Genomic DNA, 19,026 nt, shown 5'->3' with positions numbered 1-19,026 from the left:
CAACAAATAGTCACAGATGATATTGTGTGTCAGTGGACATGATCAGTGCATGGATTTTATCAAGAGATAAAAAAATCATCAACATATATGATAAATCTATGGAATTATCAACAAATTTTATCAGTGTATGGAATTATGAGTTGATATGATAAATGTATAGCAGTATCAACAGATATGATGAATATATTTTTCATCACCAGGTGTAATGGTACATTAGATGGTCACATATTCAATAACATTGACTTTAAATTCAAAACCTGATAGATGTATTCCATCAACGTATCAAATGATGATTGTCTTGTGGCATCCAGCCAATCACGAGATATTTTTAATCCATAGCTCCTAATAGATGGTAAAGGAACAATCTCATGTTGTCCACTCTTCTCATCCTGCCAGTGATCTCTCAATAACCTCCAAATGCCACCCATTGGTCCAGAAATTTAAGCCTCTTACATTTAATCAGCTAGTATCTTTCCTTGAACCAGTGCCACCATTTACCTCAGAACGACAACTTCCCCATAGCAGCAGAAATACAATAAATATGCTGTGTAATACAGGAGGCATTTTGGAGTGCAAATACAGTGGTATACATTATTTGTGCATATACATGAACTGACATTGTTACACATTAAATTCTTCCATAAGAATAACTGTACAGTACAAGATTATTTTTTCAATAAGCATATTCATACATGAATCTGTCATTGACAAGAACAGTTGCACTGGAATGTAAAAACTTGAGCATTTTTCATAATTTAATGCATACAACATATAATTGAATTTAACTTGTCTGTTCAGATATTAAAAGTCTGGCTTAGAACAGACTCTATTCTATCCGATAGCATGGCTGTATGTGGCATAGATCAGATTTCCTTGAAAATTTGAATACATTCCAAAATATTAAAAATATTAAACAATTTCGTAACATAGAACATAGGAGATAAGGATGCAGTTTTCATTTTCACATACCTCTGCATCTGAAGATTGCTCCATAGAGCAGCTAGCTGCTTGACAAAACTCCTCTGTATTGTGACAATACAGAGAGAACTGGGAAGTATTATCACCGTGGTTAAATCCTTGGACAGAGAACTCTAGATAAATGGTCTCCCACCACTAGCACTTTATGCATGACACAGCTAGTGAACAGAATTCAATATTTTGAAATGGCCAAGGTTAAAACTATACACCATGAGTAATGCTGTACACAGCAAGGTTAAAACTATACACCATGGGTAATGCTGTACACAGCAAGGTTAAAACTATACACCATGGGTAATGCTGTATGCACCAATGAAACCCAACTCCATATACCTCTACTTTGAATCAGAAGTATTAATTTATTGTTATATTTATTTTTCACTCTACCACATGGGCTAACATTACATTAGTTAAATCATTTTTGTCTTAATTTGTTTTCTCCATGATAACTATTGGTTATAGTGGCTGCTGGAGCCTTTTGAAAACTTTGTTGAGGTGAGCTGTGTAATTGTTCGATTTTATTCTGATAAAGGTTTTTATTTTACAGGAGCAACTGAGACGCTGGAATGAATATGATAAAAAACTTGAAGCTACACATAAGAAGGAAAATAAACCTCATAAAAATGGTAAAAATTATTATTTAAAAATTTTTTGTTGTTGATTATACCCTTTTTATGCACAGATTTCGTCTTTACATAGGTACACTGTGATGAAAAAAGACATTGTCATTTTTTTGAAGCAAAGTGACTAAATTGTGTTTTGGAATTGGAAGAAGTTATTTTCCTGAATGGGAGAATATTTCTGTAGCAGGGAGACATTATGCTAAGGACATAATTTCCATATATGTGTTTTGGTTTGTTGATGGACATATATAAACAACAATATTCAACATCTTGGTTGAATTTAAAATAAAAGCTGATTGGTTACAGGAAAGAACTCGAATCTATAGGGATGAAGGGGAGAACAATGAGGGGGACAAGGACTTCTATTGGACATGAGCAATGACTCATCTATTGCAGGTTCTATTCTAGAACTGAAAAGTTATGGGGAAGTTCCCCACTCCTCTGGGTCAAAAAAGGGGAGGGGTTCTCAATATAGCAAGAATTTCATGAAGTCAGGTGGGGCTTCAAAATATTATGTGGTTATTTCAGTTATATGGTTGATCTTCATTGTGATTTTTTAAAATATAAATTAGAGTGAGAGAATCATGTATATTTTTTCTCAGATATTTTTGGGAGATTTTCCAGTCCATGAAGAATGTTACTTGTATTCAGTATAAAGCAGCATTAAATAGAAAATAGAATGTTTAATGAGTTCAACCTTCTTGGCTTTGTGTAAAATGACAAAGCAAATGGGTGTGATTCCAGCGGTTATGGAAAAGTCATTTGCACAAAAAATTTATTTCAGTCTAATGCAACTATATCCAGAAAATACAATAACATGCTGATGTTTATCTCAACTGGTAATAGACCATGAGGGCTTATCAGATGGACTGTTGTCCACTGTCTGTTGTCCATATGTCTGTTAGCACAAGTTTGTTATTGCATCTGTTTGTAAACTACTTAAAGGATTGATATGGAACTTTATATTCCCATTCATTCCATGTTCTAGTTGGGCCTAAATAAAAATAGTCCTGTTCAGACATCCAGTTGAGCCACAACAGTGGCCATCTTGAAAATCTTTTGATTACACCTTCTGAATGGATGGTTTTATCAACTATAACACTTTTTTTAATGTCTAGTTGGACCTAGCTGAAAATGGAGCTAATTGGATAACCAATATGACCAAAACAGGGCTACATCTCCTGAATGGGTTTTTTGCCAGAATACTTCTTAGGATGTATAGTTGGTCCAAAATAAAAATGGTATTGATCTGATATCCCGTAGGGCAGCAAGTGGCCATCTTGAAAATATTGTTGTCACTGCTCCTTCAGAATGGATGGTCATATCAGAACTGGGTTTTAATATCAGTAATACCATACCATAATGTGTAAGTAAGTAGTACATCATTAAAATTAGTTTCACACTGCCCCCCTCCCGAAAACTACAATTTTATTAAACAACTTGATGTCCTGTTTGTCCTTATCATGCCATTAAGATATTCAGTAGATTTGCCACAGTGACCGTCTTGAAAATCTTGTTATCACTTTTTCTCTTGAAGGAATGGTCTTATCAGCATAGAGATTTTACTGACTGAAAGACTTCTTATGATGTCTGATTGGTTGTAAGTGAAAATGGTGATGATCTGCCTTCTAATATGACTACCAGAATGGCCATCTTGAAAATATTGTTATTGCTACTTCTAAATGACTGGTCATATTGACATCATGCTTTCACCAAACTACTTCTTATGATGTCTAGTTTGTACTAATAGAAACGGGCCCCAATCTGATATCAGATATGGCCACCATTGGCACCCATCTTGAAAATCTTGTTATTGTTGCTTTTCCAAAACAGAAAGTGGTATGGTGCCAAGTTGACACCCAGTATGTCCAACACATTAGCTAATTTGAAAATCCTCTCATCTCTGAAGAATATCAAATATGTTTTAAACTCTCCACTCATACAAGGAGGATCATGTCTAGAATTCATGGAAATTCCTTTCAGCCATTAGTGTCAGACCCTTCTAGGGACTCATGTTTATTGAGTATGGCAGGTGAGTTGTTGTGTTTTTACATTTGTCATCAATGGCATCACATGATGTTCCACTTAGACCACAGTTTTGTAAGATAATAGGTATATTGGTAGCAAACCACACTGTTGAAAATACAGTCAAACTTTGGCACTATGTTTCAGTGTTGCCACTGATATAGAAAATGCACATTTATTAAAAAGGTGCAACATTTGTTATCTCATCAAGATATCACTACACTATATGAACCAATCTTTGTCAACTCTTCAAGGTATCATTACACTATATGAATCATTCTTTGTCATCTTTTCAAGGTATCACTACACCATATGAACCAATCTTTGTCATCTTTTCAAGGTATTACTACACTAAATGAACCAATCTTTGTCATCTCTTCAAGGTATCATTACACTATTGTGTACCAATCTTTGTCATCTTTTCAAGGTATCATGCACTATATGAGCCAATCTTTGTCATCTTTTCAAGGTATCACTACATTATATGTATTAGTCTTTGTCATCTCTTCAAGATATCACTACACTATATGTACCAATCTTTGTCATCTTTTCAAGGTATCACTACACTATATGTACCAATCTTTGTCATCTTTTCAAGGGATCACTACACTATATGAACCAGTCTTTGTCATTTCTTCAATGTGTCACTACACTATATGTACCAATCTTTGTCATCTTTCAAGGTATTACTACACTATATGTACCAATCTTTGTCATCTCTTCAAGCCATCACTACACTATACAAACCGATCTTTGTCTTGCCTACAAGGTATCACGACACTATATGAATGAACCATATGTTATTGTACCCTATTGTAGTCACAAAGAAAATCACTACGGTAATACTCTTTCTCTGATTTGTACTGTAGAGAATGATAAAGCAAATTATTTCCAGAATATACAAGATGACCTACCCTGGTATGCTGATTGTTGTGAGTCAGGGTTAGTGCCTAGAATAAGTATTATAATCTTGATGCATCTGAACTAAATTGCCAGTGTACTGGATGAAGTTTGTCAGACTTTAGCAAAATTGAGAAAATATGTAAAGGGCATTAATCAAGAAAGAGTTTAGGCTGGCCCTAAGGAATAGGTTTAGTGTTCTAGAAGATGAGACAGCGCTGACCATAGACAATTTCAACAGAGTAATGAAGGAAGCAGGAGAAGTAGTTTTAGGTTATAGGAATAGTAAGAAGACAGAGTGGATATCAGGAGAGACGTGGACTCGCATAGACGAGAGAAGACAGATTAAGAAGCGACTTTTGGACTCCAAGTCACCAAGACTGAAAGAGAGAATTTTGAAGGAGTATAGAGGAAAAGACAAGGAGGTGAAGAAATCAGCAAGGAGAGACAGGAGAGAATACACAGAGAGACTGGCAAAGGAGGTGGAGGCAGCAGCAGAGCAGAAAGACATGAAGACAGTGTACCAGAACACCAAGAAGCTGAAGGGTGACTACGACCAGCACCACAACCTTCCAGAGAGAGATGAAGATGGAACTCATGTCACAGTGGAGGAGGAGAAGCTGGAGAGATGGAAGCAACACTTCGAGTCCATACTGAATCGCCTAGACCCACCAGTACTCGCTGACATTCCTGAAGCAGAGGAGGACCTTGACATCAACTGCGACAACATCACTGTTGAGGAGGTCAAGCAGGCCATCCACAAGCTGAAGAATGGGAAGGCACCTGGCGATGATGGAGTATGTCCCGAGATGCTGAAGGCAGAAGACACAAAGACACTGCAGTTTCTTTGCCAGAGTCTCCAAAAGATCTGGGATAGTGAAGAAGCACCAAATGACTGGAAAACAGGAATCATCGTCAAACTTCCCAAGAAAGGAGATCTAGGGAACTGCAACAACTGGCGAGGAATCACCTTACTATCCATCTCCAGTAAGATTTTCAGCCGCATCATTCTTCAACGCATCACAACAGCTGTGGACGGCATCCTACGCCAGGAACAGGCAGGCTTTAGGAAGGGCAAATCCTGCATCGACCACATCTTCGCTCTGAGACAGATCCTTGAGCAGTCCCATGAGTGGAATGGATCCCTTTATGTGGTCTTTGTGGACTTTGAGAAGGCCTTCGACAACCTGCACAGAGCCTCTCTGTGGAAGATCCTACGACACTAGGGTATCCCCCAGAAACTTGTCAACGTCATAGGTCCCTGTATGAGAACTTTGAGTGCAGAGTCATCCACAACAACTTACTCACTGAACCATTCAAGGTAGAAACCGGAGTGAAGCAAGGATGCATTCTCTCGCCAATTCTTTTCTCACTGGCCATTGATTGGATCATGCTTCACACCATAGAGGGCAGGAGGCAAGGAATACAGTGGACACTGACCTCAATGCTAGATGACCTGGATTATGCCGATGACATCGGGTTGCTGGCAAGCAGACACCAGGATATCCAACAGAAGATACAACAGTTGGTACAGACAGCAAGCACCATAGGTCTTCGAGTCAACATAGGGAAGACACAAGTCTTGAGGAAGAACACAAGAGTGGGCGACCCAATCACCATCAACGACCAGCCTCTGCAAGAAGTAGACGAATTCACATACCTGGGCAGCAAGGTTGCCACGGATGGAGATTGCACAAGGGAAGTCACCACAAGAATCAGCAAGGCCAACCAGGCCTTCGCAGTGCTGAAGCCCATCTGGAGGACAACAAACCTCAGTGCCCACATGAAGATCCGTATCTTCAAGAGTAACGTGCTGAGCGTCCTTTTGTATGGGTCAGAGTGTTGGAAGACCACTGCTAACATAGAACGCAAGCTCAAAGTCTTCCAGACCAAGTGCCTGCGACGGATCATGAGGATCTTCTGGCCAAACATGATCTCGAACGAGGAACTCCGGCACAGAGTGGGCACAAGCACCATTGCTGAGACCATTGCAACTCGCCGATGGAGATGGCTCGGCCACGCCTGCAGAATGCCCCCTGACTCACTACCAAGGGTGGCACTGAGATGGACTCCACAGGGAAAAAGGAACTGTGGCAGGCCCAAAGAGACCTGGCGCCGAACCGTGGAGCGAGAACTCAAGACCAGAGGCCTCACCCTGCAGACTGCCCCCATAACAGCAGCCGACAGACCAAAATGGTGCTCCCATGCTGTTGCCTCAAGCACCAGACGGCGCAGAGAGGATTGATTGATTGATTAATCAAGAAACGTGTGTTTTACAAGCACAAATCATATTTATACTAATCAGTTCACAGAAGTCAAATATTTATTTTCTTCATGATTCGATTAATTTTAGCATTTTATTGGATACTTTAATTTCATCATATTTGGGAGAGAGGAGTTCTGGCTTTATGATGAATTCCTTTGGGGAGGAGCAGGGAAACAAAAGGATGATAATTTGTATTTCCATGTTGTTTTTAAAGGTATTATAGATATTGTGTTTTCTTAAGTATGCCTATCTATATTTTTTTTAATTTACCAGCTGTGAAAATGTTTGGTTGAAATTCATGAAACCTGACCCAGGTTCCACTAAACATCTTGAATTTTCGTACTCAGACAGAGATTTTTTCATTTTTTTTATTGCTTGGTTTGTAATTAGTTTTACACTAAGAATTAAGCAGGCATCAATAATTAAAATACAGTCATAATAACCTGATTTTTCTGAAATTAATCTTGTTTTATCCTTGCTGCAAAATTTAGGCTATACTCAAATAATTTTTGAAGAATAGGAAATTTCTCAGTGTAAAATTGTTAAACTAAAGAGTTAAACTTCATCCATTTTATTATATATGTCTCTCACATAATTCCCAACATTGTCAGAAATATCATAAGCAAGATGAGGCACAATCTCAGTTTGAGGAAATATTATAAGAAATTTTGTGAAACAGGCCTGGTATGCTAAAGTTTACTTGTTTAAAATGGTAACCATGCCCAAATGAGTTGTTAATTTTGGCTTCATCTTTGGCTGTCCCCGGAAGAGGGTCTAAAAGTTAATGCCCAAAAATTTAGAGTATATTTTTGGAAACTTTTTGACAAAACTTTCTGCATAAAGTATTGGCATGGAGACATAATGTACATAGAGGATGATCTAATATCGTTTTATATTGAACAGCATATGAAAAGTGCATGCATTTGCAATAGCTAGCATTAGCAGCAGCTCTAGTGTTTGCCTGCCAAAGTACAAAAGGAGGAGTGATATTCATTTATCTCACATGTCATATATTTGAGCATCAGTAGTTGATTCATTATTTCTCCAGCAAATATATAACTGTATCATATTAACATTGGGATGAAATTACTCTCTGCTACCTGTGAATCAAGCCCCCCCCCCCGAATGACGAAAAATATGATTCTGTCTATGTATCATGTAGATGAAGGGAACCAAGTTTTACAGATTAACTGGCATGTTCCTGGTAGATGGCCATCCTTATCCTGGATGCCTACCATTTCAAACATTTGCTTGCAACTCTGAACATTACCTTGGAAAAATCCATCATAATTTAATAATCAGTTCTGATCATCCATCATTTATATTCAGTGGTATAGCATTTTTCTGACTGAATTTAAATGTATGCACATTCTTACCAGTTGTTATTGTTAAGGTGATATCATTTGGTAATCCTCATGTTTTCACTGGTTTAATGGCATGGCACTGCTAGTTTTCAGTTTGTTTATGCATTTCTTAAGTTATCTTGACTAACAAACCAATTTGTCTGTTTGATGCATCCACTTTATTTCTTTTCTTTCATTACTGAGATGTCAATCAGGTATAAGTGAAGAAGGTTTAATGTCATATGTGAAAACCATGGGATGCGCCTTGCCAGCACAATATTTTTCTTCCTCTCAACCATGATGCATGTTTGCAATGTGGTGAGAAGTTTAGTCCGAGGTCTTGAAATTACAAGTGAAGTTCCATGAGGAAAGGGCATGCCCTAAATATTCAGAACATTAAATGTTAAGCATTCATCCAAATTAAGAATTGCTGACAAGTTTTATGGAGGCATCAAGATACTACCCCCACTTCCAATGAAGATACCTAAGACAGTGCCTACAGTGAGGATACTTCAGATCCAGTCCAAGCCATACCAAATGGTTCTCTCAAGCTATAGGATACGTGTACTGCAGCAAGCTCCGCCACTGAAATTGTTCAAGAGGATGTTGGAAAAAACTAGGACCAATTTTAACAAAGTTTGGTGCCCACTGAGCATAAATTCCAATCTCCCCTGCCCTTCCTCTCCTTTGTGCATGAACTTAGGAATGTTGAAGACTTGCAAGTGGGATTTGACTTGCTGTCCAGTCCAGCCCCCAGTTCTGTATCATTTGCTGCCATCAGCATTACTGATGTACCAGCCCAGCCATCTGGTCAGTCAGTGTACAGTTTATGCAGTTGTCTTTCATATTGGACTGGCGAACAGCACATTGCTCAATAGTTTCTACAGTGACAGTGACCTGGTCAATGGTGGATGGACCATATCCATAATACAAGTACATGGCAAACCAGCATCACATTTGAAATACGTCTGGCATGGCCCAACGGAGCATACCAGACAGACATTCCTCAGTCAGACATGGCTTGGCTGACTTTACTAGTAAATCCAACAGGTAGAACCTTTTAAATGCATGATAATGATTTGCCATCATCAGTGAAGTATGGAATGCCATACCCCTGGATGCAGAATGTACAAGAGGAGAATAATCCCCCAGGAAAGGCTGGAATTTAGCTATAAAGTGGGAATCAAAGAGATATACAGAATGCCCTCCTTGACTGGCAGTCATTATTATATGCAAGGTTGTTGATGAAGTTAACAGACATTTGTCCTTCAGAATTTTACCACAATTGTCAAAGATTGTCAAAATTACCAGGTGTGCCTCAAATAAAATTTGCAACCTTGATAATTTGAGCGACTTCATTTTGGTGAGTCAGGTGCCTGCAACTTTCTCACCACACTGGTGCAGATCACGTACCAGTGTTTATCATTTTGATGTTGCAAGTCAAAACAAAGATGTTGCTGCAGTCAACATGTTTACTCCACTCTGCTGTAAAGTGTACAGTCATGTTTAATTCAACATCACAGTTGGTCAAGAATGTTGTGTCGACTTCCTCCATACTTGACCTGGCATCTCATATGATCTTCCATCTAGTCAAGAAAGTCAGAAATGACCATGCCTTTGAATTGGTATGTCATATTGCCAAGTTATGCTTAGGAATTGGTATGCCATATTGCCAAGGTGGTCAGTAGGTCTGTGCACCAAATTCCCTAATGGCACGACTTGATAAGTATAAATATGCTGCTAAAATCTTTTTTTTTTAAAACCCACTATGTAGAAACCCTGTGTCTTCCCCTTCAAATTCACCCATATGTTTGGAAGTCCAATTGAGGATGTGAGAAAGCAAGTGGCACAGGAGTTACCACTTCAACTCTTTGTGCAAGCCATTATCTCTGAGCAACCCTGTCCGGTGGCATACCATAGAAGGAATGATTGTCCTCAAATTCTATGACAACCTTTTATGTTGAGACAAGTTATATGGGGCCATATGCCCCTAACTGCTGCATGCAGGCCAGGAGATGGGAGAGGAAATTTAGTTTCTCATCCCCCATTCCTTCTGCAAATGTCAATGACTTGACATGCCTCCTGCCTGCTGGCAACCCTCCATTGGGTGTCATACTCCTTCTAATCAACCAGATTTGAAACATTCCATAAAGACAAATGATATGGGACATCCAAGTCATTTCAGAGGGGCTTCAGATCATGTTCATCCAGCACCTTATGTCATCTCCTTTTATGATTGGAATTCCAAGTTATCCAATGATGGCAGATGTTTTACAGAAGGAGAGCAAAACAGGTTGTGAAGTTCATCTGAAAACCAGATTCCCAGTGTTCCCATTCCAGACTTTCTGGTTACAAAAAGCAACAGAAGTTTGAGACCTCTCTTAGATTTGAGCAGACTCAGTTGGTTTATTAGTGCCTCAAGGTTCAAGATGGAGATGGCAAAGTCTGTCCATCTGATCAACATAATAAAGGTGCAGTCAGTCTTGATGTACCTAGTACATTTTTCCATATACCTGTTCACATGGTATCACACAAAAACCTTCACTTTGGCTAATGCTGGGTAATGTATCGATAGTGGCCTCAATCTCAGCCATAGGGACATCACCTAGACATTGGTCTGTGCCTTATCCCACTTCAGGATAATATACTGCAAAAAACATTCAGTAAGTTCACAATATGAACAACCTTCATTCACAGTTCAAGGTGGATAGCCAATTTTGAGAAGTTATATCTTGTTCCTTTTCAGCATTTTGTTCATCTAGGTATGGAGTTTCAGACTCATATCAACCTTGTTCATCTTCCTCCCAAAATGCATCATTTGGTATTGTTCATGTAATGGAGAGGGCATCTGCCAGGATGTTCAGTTTAGTGAGGGAGTTTCTTTAACTTGTTGGTATGCTCATTATGGTAATGAACCATCTGTATATAGCTCAACCAATGTGCCATCTGTAGATTTCCCTTCTGGTACAATATCAGGTCATTTTGATCACCAGATTATCAGTGAGAAGCCAACTGCTTCATACAAGTGGTCTCTGTATCCTGTCCCTCTTGCAAAGAGTCTGCAGCGTATGAGGTTGACCAATGCTAGACCAATTCACAACAGACTGCTCACCATTGTGTCTCCTGAACTCGATCATGTGCCATTCACACCCTCTCATTCAGCTGGGAGGGAATATAGGTGTATGCCTTCACTCCATTAGTTCTAATACTGAAAATAAGAAAATGAGGTGTTTAGAGAAACTCATTTCTTTATGTTTGGCTCTCATTAGGGATGCCCTGAATGAAAAGATTTCTGTACTTTGATATGTGAAGAGGATCGTAACACAGCTAGATGGCCCACCACTTTGAAGGCATATCAGGGTAAGTGGTGTGTTTTCAACAACTTGTGTGTTTGTAAACACATCATACCTCACTCAGCCTAATTCCCCTACATGTAGACTTATTTTCTTTTCTTCTTTGAAGACAAGAAGCTATGGTAGCTCCAATCTCAATCATGCAATACCATTCCATTACACATTCAGACATCATAGAAAAGATGATAATGGCCATGTCATATTTCAGTATATCCAGGCCACACTTGTCCACCTTTTTCCAATGTGAAACCTCCCTTGCATCTTAATATATGGACCAGCTTCCCTTTCATTCAAGCCTTGTCTTCCACCTCACTCAGTTATCATACAAGGCATGCTTCCAGATAACACCAGCTTCACCTAGCATAGTTAGTGAGTTGTATTTGCTGTCTGTGGATCTGATCCATGAGCTATTCCATTCTGATGGCCTTTGTACTAATTATGCAGCCTGTTTTCAGGGTAATGTTGATAGCCAACCAACAAATAACTATACATTTGAACTGTTGAGTGAGGCAAAGTTGCAGGAGCCAGTACATGCCAGCATGTGCTATCTGAGGCACTTGGTGAGTGTCTGGGGCAACTGTCTAAAGCATTTCCTAATTAAGGCAGGAAAGTAACAAATATCTCACAATTGCTGACCACCTAGCTAAAGAGGGTTATTAAATTGGCCTATTCTGAACTGTCACGGGATCAGGTATGACTTATAAAGATTTTAGCCCATGAAATAAGGGTGATTTCCTTGAGCATCGCCTTTGAATGTAATGTCTCCATTCAAGACATGGTGGGTCTGCTTTCTCCGGCTTTTATTTGCACAATATGACCTTGCAGAGTAGGGAGCTGATTCTTTTCATGACAGCACAACCTCAACCCCATGCATGACCTTCCAACTTTCACTGAATTTGTCTGAAAACTTTTGAATGTAAGGCAATAGCAAGTTGCCACCTCATGTGTATAAATTAATAATCTTTGGTTGAACTAACTTCACATTAGAAGAAAGTTCATCCCTTTAGTAGAACAGTTATCATACTCCTGCAGGGTGACATGGGTAGAGGTTGGAAGCTCAAGCATTTCTTCCTCCTGTTACCCATTCTCCTAATGTAAATGTGATCAGATATTATGGTATTTGATGGATATAGGAATTTTTTCAGTAAATTATGTTTCTCCAGAAACACTCAATCACATTTAATTTAATGTCATTCCCTCCTACACATCTTGGCAAATGTGAGCATCCTGTTAGTTTTTTCTCAAGCTTAAACAGGTAAATTTCAGGGATATACATGGCCACCTATCAGGAACAGAGTTAGTCTGGGAGAATTACTTTCCTTTGTCGATATGATACATAGAATAGATGGGGTATTTTATCCGTTAGGGAGGTCTGGATTCAGAGATAACAGGTTTTAATTTTGTCTTAATGTTATTGTGATTGTGTAAGTATTTTGGAAGAAACAAAATTTATCCAGTTTTTCTTTTCCAATAATCAGTTAAGAAGAATGTGAACTTCCTGCTGGGCATTGATGGGAAGGAGTGGGTGTGGGTGATGGGTGATCACAAAAATGACAAAACTATTGAACAGATTTTGGAGGAGGAGGCACAGGAAAAGTCACTTAAACTGGCAGAGAAGGAGGCAGAGGAACTGAGGTAAAAATGACTGATGCAGTAAAATATTTAAGATTAAAGTTGAACCTAGGAAAGGTTCTTTTAAACCAGAGCTGATCCTGGTGTCCATGGTTAGAGTGTGTGTTTTTGTTGTTTTTGATTTTTTAATGTAGCTTTAACAGTTTTAGTCATATCACTATGATATATTACTTCACTGTCTCCAGCATGTATTTGGCATTCATGATACAGCCTTACTGTGGTTCAAGTCCTACTTGGTCAACAGGACACAAATTATGTCTGCAAATGAAATACACTCCAGCCCAGTTAATCTATGTTTTGGTGTTCCAAGGGTCTGTTCTTGGACATGTTCTCTTCATTCTATACACTCAGCCACTCTCAGCTGTCATAGATCATCATCCAGTGTCTCACCAATTGTACGCTGATGACACCCAAATATACCAATCTAGCCACCCAACTTAAGTTGATGCTACCTTCCATGGTGTAGAGAGGTGTATTTCTGATGTGAAATCATGGATGACATGTAACAAGCTGCAGATGAATGATGATAAAACTGAGGCCATTCTGATGACAACACAAAGACTTTCTCATTCACATCCTTTACCTCAAACAATAAATATCAGCAACACCAACATTAAATTCACACAGTCAGTACGAAACCTAGGTGTTACTCGGAACCCTACACTGGCTATCCATTCGATCCAGAATCAAACACAAAATTTGTTCTCTGTGCTAAGTTACCTATCCGACCTCACCCATGTGTTGTTGTCGTTGTTATTGTTGGGTTTAACGCCATTTTTCAGCACACAATAGGCTATACATGGTGGCCAGTATTAATGGTGGAGGAAGTACCTGGGAAATCCCTGGAAAGAACCACCGACCCTCGAGAAGCTACTGGCAAGCTTTCTCACATACCCACATTGGCCGAATCCGAGATGCGAACCTACACAGACAGAGGTGAGATGGCAGTGATCTGTAATGGAGAGTGATTTAGACCACTCGGCCACTCGGGGCCCCTCACCCATGTGTACACACCAGCAAGATACTTACGCTTCTCTTCTGACAATTGTATACTCATTATTCTCACTATGAAAACAAAGTCATATGAACAACGTTCTTTTGCATACCAGGGCCCAGCAACGTGGAATGAATTGCCCACTGAACATAGACACAAAGACACAGTGATCCCATTCAAGAGTGCTCTTAAAACTCACTTATTTCGACTGCAAGAACAAACTTAAAGACCTAATAATGTTTCCTACCTTAAATATTTCAGCATGTTTTTTTTATGTTTTCTAATTTCATGGTGTTTGTTTTTTGTAATTGTATCATTATGCATATTTTTTATGTTATAGGTTTTGTCTAATGTTGTAAAGCACTTAGAGCTTCTAAAGATTAGGCGCTATACAAAGTCCTCATTATTATTATTATAATTATTATTATTGTTATGTCTGCTGTGTGGTAGTTTATAGTGATGTCTGGCACTGGGGCATCATGCCACAGACGTGTAGCATCATTTACCACCCATCACATTATCCTGACACCAGGCTGACCAGTTTTAACACTAACCTCTTAATGATGAGTGCCAAGAGAGGCAGCTGCTAGTACCATTTTTTAAAGTCTTTGATATGACTCAGCCAGGGTTTGCACCTGTGACCTTCCATAGCTGAGGTGGATGCTCTGATCACTTAGGCCATTAGAACAGTTGCCCATGCAATGGTGTGAAGTGACTGACATTGTATACATTTTCTTGGGATGAGACACAAATCAATCAGAGGTCACACAATACATGTTAGCGGTGAATGTGGGTGATTAGCAAGCATAAGAATGACAAGACTGCAAAATATGACAGGAGACCCTTGTTCAAATGACAAGAAGGGATCCAGGAGCACAAGATTGTTGACACTATTCCTCATACACTGCTGTGAGATTTAATTGCTGTGAATTGCATTGAAAGATCTAGTCCTAAATGTAAGCAATGCCATTTGAATATCAAATATAACCACCACAGTGGCCAGCATGAAAGCTTCTGTAGCTCACCTCTTGAACAGATGGTTGTATTGGCATGAGGTTTTCACTAAAAGACTTAATATAATGAAAATGCTGCTGATCCAGCATCCAGTATGGCACCATGATGGCCAGCTTGAAAATATTTTATTACTACTCCATCACAACAGATTGTCATATCAACCTTTCACAAAAATACTTTATATGAAGTGTAGATTTTTTACCTTAATTAAAATGGCTTGGGCCCCACTTATTCTTTTCCCAGATTGAACTATGATGATGTAAAGTGTAAGGCCAAAGGCCAGGACAAATATTGCTTGACTGCAGGTATCTTGTTAACATGTTACTTTAAACCTGTACCAATTTTTTAAAACCATTTTGTACATTGGAGTATGTCAAGAATGTCATATGTAATTTAAATACTCAGCAGTTAGAAAGAATAAAATGACACACAAAATGGACAATAGAGTGTCATTTCCTTCATGGGACTCTTGTTTACAAAATTTAATCATTATTTTATTTTTGTTTCTGTCATAGAAAAAAACAGGAGGAAGAGATGAAGAAAAAAATAGAAGAGGAACAGAAAAAGATTGAGGAAGAGAGGAAGAGGAGAGAAGAAGAAATGAGGTAATATGGGTAATTTTTGGATTTCATTATTCCAGTGATTCCTCTGTAGTATATACTGTACTTATCCTGTGATACATAAAACCCTGTTTTTACTGTATTTATCCTGTGATAAGCCCACCCCCTACTTTTACTGTATTTAACCTGTGATAGGCTCATCTCATTTTTACACAAATTTGTCAAATATATATGTATATCTTTGACAAGAAGCCCACACACCATTTTTTGAAAAAAATTGTATATTTGCCCCCTACAAGGACTTGTTATGGGAGAAATAGTGTATTTATCTATTCACAAATATAATTTATCCATTTCTCTGCCTCATTTTTCTTAACCTTCCATCTCACCTAATGTTTTGAAGTTGCCAGGAGAAATACATGCTAGATAGTTAGTATAGAGGACTTGGCTGCTTGATGACTTAAATGTAATTGTCTTGGACTTTACTAATTAACTATCCAATTAGTCAGATACAGGCAATGTATTTTGTTTCATAAAGAATAAAAAATATGAACTTATGTCCATCTGCACATATGTGCTGTGGATTTTTTTCTGCTTTTGAGAAAATGTTTTTTGTAATTAATGAATTTGTACATTTCCTAGATATTTGTTACATTCCTGTTTTACTGAAATTTTGTTTTATCATTTACCCATATTGTCTGCAATTTTGTGTACTTCCTACATTTTCACATACGATCAATCCATGAAATATCATACTTATTTTTGTCAAATAACTTTCTTTTATACAGAAAACTTTTAATTATCTATAAAACTTTGTTCAGATATATATTCCTGAAAATCAGCTGAACATTATGATTAATATTTTTTCCCAAAAGTATTTGTGCAATCTGAAAGATAATGATTAGAAAGTGTAAAAAAAAAATGGCAGACAAAGTGATATGTATCTAAACAAATGTACTTATCAATAGGGAATATAATTCAAATGCACATCTCTGATTTAGGAAGCAGGAGGCAGATGCTTTGTATCAGAGCATCAAGGAGGCAAGGCTTGCGGCAGAGAGGGAAGCTGAGAAAAGGAAAAAGGAAGATGAGGAAGAGCTATTAAGAGTGGAAGAATTACGAGTACAGTAACTTTTTTTGTCTTGCCATCATAATCAGTTAGGCAGACTTAGTATCATTTTGGGTGGATTCAATTGCAGCAGCCAACTAATATCATTAAGGATTAAAAAAATCCAAAATCTAAAATAACTGAAAATTGTATACAATTGTGTGAATTTGTTTGTTCTACACATAGCACAATATCTAGGTCAATAGTAATGGTCATTTGTTGACTTTATAATTTTCTTTCACAGATCTGTTGTTGTCATGGTATCATTTTATTTGAGCTGAATGACACCATTGTTGATATGCAGATAATATAGCTGGTCTTAGCAACTGCACACTCAAACCTATAGACCTATGAATCACACAGGGTTGGTTGGTGGCACAGGGTTGCTTGCCTCTCCAAGTGCATATTGGTATTGCATCAGTGTATTTGAGGGAGGGTGCTGCTCTTCATGTCTGATCATCTGCATCACATAGGAGGTAGATATAGCCTGCATTGCATTTTCACAAATGGCATCAATAGGTCCCTTGCTTGTGAGCCATGTTAACCTTGCCATTTAGGGCTGCTACAACAGCAAGCAGCCACAGGACCCACTCAGTGCTACACTTAGGAGTATAGCTGTTGGAAAGTAACATCTCCTTGGCATACTGGTGCCAGAATAGATGGTCAGCCAGATTACAGTGGAACTGCTCCACAATGCAGTGCACACAATAGATGCTGGTCTCACCTTGTGCACCTTGTTATGGACTTGAACATCGAACTAAGTTTGTGCTCTTAGGTAAATCTGACACATAGTTTGGTTCTTGAGCCATTCGTTGGAAACATCATGTGAGATTTTGGTGGCTTCTGCCAGCCTTTTGATAGCTCTCATGTCCTTCCAATGACCTTGTGGGCTGTAGTATATTACCAGCTTGGTATCCATCACATTTGCATGGCACGCATTACGATTCTGTCAAGCATCATTGCTGCCCCTATTGTGATTGTCCTTGAGATCACTGTTTTCAGCTGCAGTCTGATTTCCATTGTAGGAAATTTTATTAGCCACTGCCTTACTATGAAAGCCATAATACATGATGAAATCCATGTTTTGCTGGAAACCAAGCTTAATATGATCACGGACCACGTATCAAAGGTGTTGGCAAATAATGCCATCTCCACTGAGGAGTTTAAGCTCCTACTTGATGAGGATGAAAAATATGAGGCAGTAATATCAAAATAGAATCTTGTACATGAAAAGCCTACAATTCAGTTATGGACGAAGTGGCAGAAACTTGTATTGATTACTGATGAAAAAGCCAAGGCTCACGAGAAGGTCATGAAAATCGCACTGGAAGTTTGTAATACAGCTGTGGTTTGGTTGGAACACTGTTGGACTTACAATTCCTATTCATTTTGATCATAGTTGCTTTACTTTAGACATGCAATGAATTTTATCTCGCCTGTATTAACATAATGAGACATGGTTATCACTTTTATGGTGGCAACAATGGCACCAGTATTAACACCAAAGTCTTGTGTTGTAGTCTTGGGGAATACATCAGTTAATAGATACAGGAAAAAAAAATTAGATTCCACTTATTTAAATCTTGAATCCATTCATTTTTTAACAACTTTTATATGCTATATTTCTCATATTATTTAGCGAAAATGGGCAGAAGAAAAAAGGGTATCTATGGAAAAAGCAGACAATTTAAAAAAACGGCGTAGTGGAGAACTCTATGTGAAATGGAAAGAAATGCGTAAAGAACTGGAGAAAGTGGCACTAGATTCCAGTAAAGAGGTGGAGAAGAACTGGGTGGAGCAAGGTTTAGTGAATTAATCACATTTTTTTATTATAATTTTTCTTAACATCTACTTAAATTACATTTGCATTAATTTAGGAAACCAATATTAAACTGGATATATATATATATAATGAATAAGTCAGTAAATCAGTTTATCAGCCTTTATTTTGATACTTTTCAGGCTACTGGCAAATTAAAACCTTTCTGTCAAGGTCTTAAGCAGACAAGATTCATGACAAAATTTTAGTATGAAACTTTTCATTTTAATTTGCTTATATTGCCTGTGCTCCTTTATATGTTTTCTGTTCATATTTAGAATGATACGAAATAATGCAAAGACAGTTATTTCTGAGATACAGTCACTTGCCTCATTGACCTTGGTACCATTGCCATAGACTTAGAAGATTGCTTTGATAATGATTGGTGAAAGTTTTCAATTGCTTTTTATT

At 38.2% G+C, this 19,026-nt stretch overlaps 1 protein-coding gene across 7 annotated transcripts in view; it reads left to right on the top strand.

The window, feature by feature from the left end:
- LOC149803493 (SH2 domain-containing protein 4B-like) overlaps positions 1 to 19,026 on the top strand; it is a 70,006-nt gene that overhangs the window by 31,765 nt on the left and 19,215 nt on the right. For all 7 annotated transcript variants that reach the window (XM_089953222.1, XM_089953218.1, XM_089953221.1 and 4 more), the window contains 5 exons: positions 1,526 to 1,604; positions 12,967 to 13,123; positions 15,644 to 15,733; positions 16,690 to 16,810; positions 18,436 to 18,598. In XM_089953222.1, the coding sequence (XP_089809348.1) occupies positions 1,526 to 1,604; positions 12,967 to 13,123; positions 15,644 to 15,733; positions 16,690 to 16,810; positions 18,436 to 18,598 (610 nt within the window). The remainder of the gene's footprint in view (positions 1 to 1,525; positions 1,605 to 12,966; positions 13,124 to 15,643; positions 15,734 to 16,689; positions 16,811 to 18,435; positions 18,599 to 19,026) is intronic.

This window comes from Sinohyriopsis cumingii, chromosome 3, assembly GCF_028554795.1.
Source record: "Sinohyriopsis cumingii isolate HCF-2022 chromosome 3, ASM2855479v2, whole genome shotgun sequence".
Lineage (NCBI taxonomy): Eukaryota > Metazoa > Mollusca > Bivalvia > Unionida > Unionidae > Sinohyriopsis > Sinohyriopsis cumingii.
Note: the sequence above shows the minus strand (reverse complement) of the source record. Positions and strands in the feature narration are given on the sequence as shown.